General features: G+C 30.9%; 2 protein-coding genes across 2 annotated transcripts in view; one reads left to right on the top strand and one right to left on the bottom strand.

Annotated features, from left to right (window-relative positions):
- Positions 1-1839, top strand: part of LOC108738148 (pancreas transcription factor 1 subunit alpha) — a 3375-nt gene extending 1536 nt beyond the window's left edge. The window contains exon 2 of the mRNA XM_018471410.2: positions 888-1839. Within this exon, the coding sequence (XP_018326912.1) occupies positions 888-1269 (382 nt within the window). The 3' untranslated portion in view covers positions 1270-1839. The remainder of the gene's footprint in view (positions 1-887) is intronic.
- Positions 1840-2271: 432 nt separating this feature from the next.
- LOC108738147 (T-cell activation inhibitor, mitochondrial) overlaps positions 2272-7426 on the bottom strand; it is a 16179-nt gene continuing 11024 nt past the window's right edge. Inside the window, exons 10-11 of the transcript XR_003231004.1 lie at positions 3418-3764; positions 2272-2359 (exon numbers count right to left, since the gene is read on the bottom strand). The gene's annotated coding sequence lies outside the window, so the exon portion shown is untranslated. The remainder of the gene's footprint in view (positions 2360-3417; positions 3765-7426) is intronic.

Raw genomic sequence — 7426 nt, 5'->3', positions numbered from 1 at the left:
CTTGTTGCAAAATGTACCTTAAACCTACCTGAAAGTCTTTATATTAATAGATACAATAAATTAAATATTTTACTAAACTGATGTAAATTGTTGTCCATTCTTAAATTTAAATTTGTCTTCAAAAACTTAATGTCTGGCCTTATCTCTTACTTTCGTTGTTCCCACCCCATAGAATTTGTAAACTTTTAGTATTTATGTGAATTTAATTAATCAGAATACCTTCATCTGAAGAAGCCAATGTTATGGTGAAACAATTGTGAACAATTAATACATATTTTTGAAACTTTACCTTCGTTTCCTTTAATTGATTATGAAGTTTCAACAAGTAAAGCCTTCTGTCATTAATTATTAAAAGGAAACTCATTGAAAATGAATTTTAATATCAAACACACTAACATTAATTAATAGAAACTAATTCTTAATACTTTTTCCATCTTAAAACAATTGCCATCAATCTATAAATTCTCAACAGGACTAAGAAAACTTTTCACAAAAATGATTTTAACACAGAGAACTAAATATTAATGAAAAGAGAGTAAATTTTACTGTCATCCCTTTTTTTTGCAGAAGAAATTAGTTCCAATTTTATAATTTTTCAAATTATGCAAACTATGAAATGGAAAAATAATGCAGAATTGCTCTACAGTTGTGCTTAAAGTTTTTGTAAATAGTAGCTATACAAAAAGATCATATGAAATTATTACCAAAATGGTGGGGGCTACTTATTTTTGAAAAAAAATATACTAATGCACCAATTTGTTTGTTAAAAAAGAATTTTGTGAAGAAACAACGCACTAGAACAATTCACCACAACCTTTTCTGTTCAATTTTTTTCAAAAAAAAAATGACGGGGTAAGCCCCCATTAACTTTGTTTTTGTATTTTCAGTAGATTACATCGTCACCGACGTCGAAATAAGTGTCCACAACAGCAAATACAACAGCGTCAAGCTGCTAATTTAAGAGAAAGGAAGAGGATGCAATCTATAAACGACGCTTTCGAAGGGCTTAGGGCCCATATACCAACGCTTCCTTACGAAAAGAGACTGTCCAAAGTGGACACCCTTAAGTTGGCGATCGGATATATCAATTTCCTGAGCGAATTAGTTCGAGCAGACAGAAATACCGCTAGTGGAGGATTCAGTGGTCTAAGTCGTAACAATCAAAGGGATGAACCCAAAAAAGTTATTGTCAGGGGTAAGAAAATTGAATCTTTCTACAAATATCCACCTGTGCTCGTACCTATCCTATCAATCATCGCATTTCCTTAAAGCTAGAAGCCCTTTGTTATCTTATATTCATATATAAATATTCAAGATAACGTTGAATTAGCGTGAATACCTAAACATCTTCGATGTTCTTAATAGAAACAGGGAGACTGTGGTAAATAATAGATAAATAAAATAGGAGACTTACCCCCAATTACCACTAATACAATTTTACTGAGTGGACACGTGTGGGCAATGCCGAAACACGTATCCGATTTATTTATTCGATGTTCTTAATAAATTAATAAATTTTTTCTGACGATATTTAAAAATATCTTCTCTAAATCAATGGACGAGTCAAAGTAAAACAGGGGTTGAAAGTTTTTCTATTTTCAAAGGCTGCCAAAACGATGTTTTTTTCAAGCAGTTGTTTTAGAAAAACTTTCAACCACTGTTAGGCATTCATTCATCCATTGAGATGAATACAATCTTCATCTAATGTTGACTGTATCATACACATACATGTTGTGTAAAATCGAGATAACAAATAAAAATATGGAAACACCAAACCTTCCTAAAATATAATAACAACAAAGTACCAGACGATTGTGAAATAACTTGCGAAAGACGACGCTAATAAAATGTTTTCTCAATTCAAAGACATGTCGTTGAAATTTTCAAAAATCCGCAAAGTATCTGTGTTAGTTTGCATGCTTAGGAAATAAAATAAAAACTCACCCTTGCTCATCAATCCTTCCAAGGCGAATCTGCATTCCTCTTTCCTCTGTCCTGTCTCCGGCAACTTATGTATTTCTTCTTCTGATGATCAACGAAATCCATTTTCCATTACTGGGCCCCCCATTTGGAAAAATTCCCGATCGACACAGTTTTTCTTCCTTCTTATCTTCACAATGAAATTTATCGGCAGTTGCCCAAACCACACGTTGAAGTTAAAATGCACCATTTTGTTCGTATGGTACACATATAAAACCACACCAAACGTATTGCGAAAGAGAAAACAAATTACGACGACGAATTAATATATTATTAAAGTGTTATTGTATTCCGCCGCCTCTCTTTGCCGCGTGTGATTAACTATTGTCTAATTTTTCACCAAGATAATATAACGTTTAATTAACAACACTGATGGATTCTGAAACAAAGGAAATTTTTTCTGTTAACTTTAAAACACATCAGCAGAATTTAATTATCTATATATTTAAATAGATTAAGAGTTTTTCAGATTTTAAATTATGACCTCCCCTACCAGAAGAAAATAAAAACAAATACCCAAAAGTTCCTCCTAAAACGTTTAAAAACCTAAAACCCGTTTCGACAGTCAAATTACATCTTCAGTAGATAGTTTGAGTCTCAAATAAAAATTATTATTTTAACTACCACTATGTGAACATTTTTGAATGAAAAAACGACTCTATTAAACAAAAACTCCAATGTTTCATCCCTTGATTGTGAACCCTTATAAGGAAATTATTGAGTCAAAAAATAAAGTACAAAATCATTGTAGCAGTAGTAATTAATTGAAATTTCAAAAACAAAATCTTATTCTTCAAAATATCAGTCTAATTATTTTAACTTTTTTAAAACACTATCATTATAATTGTAAAATTTATTAAACAGCCCAAAACATTTAAAAATATTTACTTTAATAAATGCTGTGTAATGAATGTAATGTTTTTTAAAATTAAATAAGTTTTTAAGATTTTGTTTTGGAAATTTAATTATTACTGCTATAAGTCTCGCCAATTTCCTTAAAAAGGTCCTGGATCATGTGGTAAAACGTTGAAGTTGCTGTCTAATAAAGTAGTTTTTCACCTGGAAAAATTCATATACAGCCTACAAATTTTGATCGGGGAGATAATGAAGACTTATGACTCATTTAATAGTTTTAATATCGTAAAAAAATCAATTAATGCAATAAGGTTTTAGTTAGTTTAGTTAACTTCAATTACAGAATTAAAAGATAAATTACCCATATTCCTGTATCAAACTATATTTTCCCTATTACTATGTAATTATACACTTATTTTAAAAATTTCTAAATTGTAAGAACGTTTTCTTGCGAAAATTTTTGAAATATATAAGAAAAGTACAGCTATTTTAACATTTTCGATCAATAATATTGAACTTTGTTAAATCGTTAACAAAAACTTTTAAAACAAGTGTAAAATCGTAAAATTCAGAAAATCTTACCTTTAAAAGCAATCCAATCATTACCCCATTCATTATTTTGCTCAGCAATACAAGATGTCGGCCAGGATTTTTATCACCCCTAGCACACACTTTTATCAAATTGTCTTTTTACGAGAGTTATAAGATCACATTTATATTTAATACTTGCACCAATCACCAAATTAACCCTTGCACTAAATAAACCAAAGTTTATTTTAAAAATTTCGAATTAAACGTCTTTAAACAACGTAAATTTAATAGATTGAGTCAGCTCTCTCGCGATATATTACTCAGCTTTTAGACAAAAGCACACTGCTATTCCAATCATATCCGTAGGTATCCTTGAGGACGTGATAATAAAGGTCACACTAGAGACAAAGAAAAACTATTTTATTAGCTAATATTTCATTTTTAGTAACAAACACACCAAGACAAAATTTGACCATACGATAAATTTAGAAGAAAACATATCACAGAACAGGAAAATGATTTTTCACGAAAACGAAAGCAGTTTTCCAGACAATAAGTTTTTATATTTAATTAATAAATTAACGCAAGAAATCTGAAGAAATAATACGTACATCATTTATATTTATTTGCAAAGTGAAAGATCCGGAAAATTAGCTTTCCATTACAAACCATTTTCCACTTCAGTTTATTTGAAATTTAGTAGGGTAGGTACAGATTAATATACATTTCACGACGAGCTTTACTTTTAATCAACCCTTTCTTTACAACGTGTATGATTTTGTGATTTTAATTAGTATGTTATTCTCTATTAAATAATTTGTGCAAATCAAAATTATTTTTAATTCTATCTTTGAAGCTTATTTAAATTAATTTAAACAGCCTGAGGAAATCATTGAGGAGTTGAAATGTGCATTGTCGTGCAATAAACATTTTTGTAATTTATTTTGCGTCTGTTTTTTTTATAAAATTGTACCCGACTGGAAATTCGTAATTGGCTGAATATCATCTATTAATACGTATTATGTATGGCCCTAATCAGGGACTAAACAGCAACACCCTTTTAGGGTATACTCTATCGAGACTGATTTGACCCTTATATAAATACCCTGGCTCAATCCTTTTTTGGTATGCACTATTAAGACTGATGATCTGATCCTAATGTGGATATATTATCTTCATCATCATCATCGTAAAGTCGTCAGTCCTAAGACTGGTTGGACACGTACCTCCACTCTTTCCTATCCTGACCTAAAACTAGAACAACCCACATCCTTAACTATTTGCGAACAGTAATTAATCTAGGTCTACCTCTACCCCTCCTAACTCCTGTTTCTGTCTCTAATATGTTTCTGACTAGACCCTCATGCCTGAGAAGGTGTCCTACCAATCTATCTCGCCTTTTCTTCTATTCTTTCTAATACCTCTTCATTTTTAAACTTTTCTATCTAAGTTATCCTCATCATCCGCCTATAACACCACATTTCGAACGCTTCTAACCTTTTTCTTTTCCGCTGCGCCCACTGTCCATGTTTCGCACCCGTACAATGCCGTGCTCCAAACATATNAAATTATTATCAGTAGATAAATAGGTACGTAACAAGTGGATCATCAGGACTTCTTCATGGGGTATATGTCAAATTTTAAAATTTTCTATTTAAAGCTAAGTACGCAAGGACATTGATTGCAATTGTTTGAAAAAAATCTCGAAGGACAAGGTGTGAAAACAAATGAAAACGTGTTATAGTTTGGGAGCACAGCTTGCATTTTCTCACGCATTTGCTTTAATATGCCCTATTTCCATTGACGGTTCTTCAAATATTTTGTTTCTGGTATATACCTAAGTAAAAAGTACTTAATTTATGTGTACGTGTTAATAACGAAGTTCACGTGTGTGTTAACCCCACAAAATGGTTTGTATTGAAAAAAATACTGTCTGTAATTGTGTCAATTATGGTTCAAATGCGGAAGTTAGTTGCTACACCTGCGAAGCTACATTCGTTTGTTCATTCACCTGGCTTAAATAAGGGAAACAGGGATGTAATTTTGCGGACGTATTCTCAACCCCTAAAAATAACACTTGCAATTGTCCACAATTCGATTCTACTGCACATTAAAGCACTATCGATTTTTGAATACACAAAATTATATACATACATATATTACTTACAACGAATCATAATTTCATTTCATTCATTATTATTTATACAATTTTTTTTGATAAGAATTATCAAACATTAATCGATGTCGAAAATTTATCTAATAAATATTACAAACAGAATTGCAATAATTAAAATATATAAAATTAATATAAAATAAAAATATGTTCAGCACCTCCATCAAATATTACAAGGGCTTCGGTTTTCTGATTTTATTTACTTTTCTTTCAACAAAACTTGCATCTTAAACTTGAATAAGTAATCTAACTTAGAGTAATCTTTGATAGTACTATTTTGATGTTATTCAGAGAAACATATTAGGTATTAATAAGGTAATCTTAACTAATATTAAAAATGCGATACCCCTTATCCAGAAAAAAAATATTGTTCCCGACGGATAGAAAAATTAGTTTTATGAAATTCTGTAAACACATTGTCGAAGTACAGAAAAGAACGTAATCCAGAAATAAATATTGTTCCCGAATGATTTAAATATTAGTTTTATGTTTTCCTTTTTCAGTATTAAAAATGTGTGCGAAGTTTTAAATCCAAAAATTTAGTTATTTTCGAGTAGTTGAACTTGTATACAAAAAATTGTGAAATTTTGCAATAGACCTATCTCCGAAATGGGTCATGTAATATAATGGCTCTTCATCCCATTTTAAAGTTCAGGGTTTAAATTTTGAATATCAATTATAAAAAGTTACAATTTAGCCTTTTTAATTGTTTAAATAGGCGCTAGAAAAATATATTTATAGACACAGTGAAAAAGCTCCACAAATAGTTATGAAAATTAGAAGATATTAAGTTAATCATTAACGTGCTACTTCCCCGTTGCGATAGGTGTAAACTTATTTTGTCAATTATTTAAACGATTTTGTAGTATATTTCTTTAACAATTAAACAGATTAGTTTTAGATGTTTACGAAATGAATTGAATATAATGTATTTTCGATTTCATACTCGTTCTTTTTGCGTCACACATATTAGGATTCACTGACAATAATAAGTGTGCAGCTGTTTTGCGTAACGAATTATGATAGTCACATAATGGGCCAGTCATCATTGAACCACCGCACCACGTTTGCATGCACTGATAGCCCCGGGGGTCGAAGCAACCCCCGACCTCCGTGTAATCAATCTTAAACGCGCGCCCTCAACATATTCCAAATGACACGATACTGTTCCACAGTTTATTGAAAAGAAATAAATAATAATGAAACCGTATGGGAACACAAGTTTGAACTAATCACGAACAAAATCGTCTTGATCTTATTGATCTTCCCCTTGTTTATCATTACCTGTCAATTTGAAAATTATTGAGAAGAAGTTGAAGTTCTTGGACAGAAATTTGTCAAAATTAATACCAGACGCAGATCGCAATTTCGATCTTATTTGATATCATCAGTGTGCTGTAGCTAGGGTTGCCACCCGTACTTTATTATAAAGTATTGTACTCTCTATTTCGACTGTGCGTACGTTATACTTTACAAGGCACATAAAGTACGCAAAAATACTTTATTTAAGGCCTTAAGTAAACATCGTAATTTTGTAAGCGATTATTCGAAATTTAGAGTATTTTTATATCAATAATACTGCATAGAAAAATGGCAAGGCATATTTACGGTACAACCTGATTTCCCAAATCTGTTCAAAGTAGTTTCACTTTTGCTGTCCGTTCCGGCCACTTCAGCATTTATAGAAAGAGTATTCTCTGTTATGAACGCAAAGTGGCGGGACGACAGGAATAAAGCTTCATTAAAACTAATTAAAAATGAACTTTTAGTTTACTTAAATCTTTGTTTGCCATGTTTAGAGGCTATTAATGTATTTAAGAGCGACAGCAATTTGTTACTGGCTGCTAGGTGTAACAAAAAATATGTTTTTAAAAACAAAAAATAAAA

This window comes from Agrilus planipennis, unplaced genomic scaffold (assembly GCF_000699045.2).
Source record: "Agrilus planipennis isolate EAB-ADULT unplaced genomic scaffold, Apla_2.0 scaffold128, whole genome shotgun sequence".
NCBI lineage: Eukaryota > Metazoa > Arthropoda > Insecta > Coleoptera > Buprestidae > Agrilus > Agrilus planipennis.
Note: the sequence above shows the minus strand (reverse complement) of the source record. Positions and strands in the feature narration are given on the sequence as shown.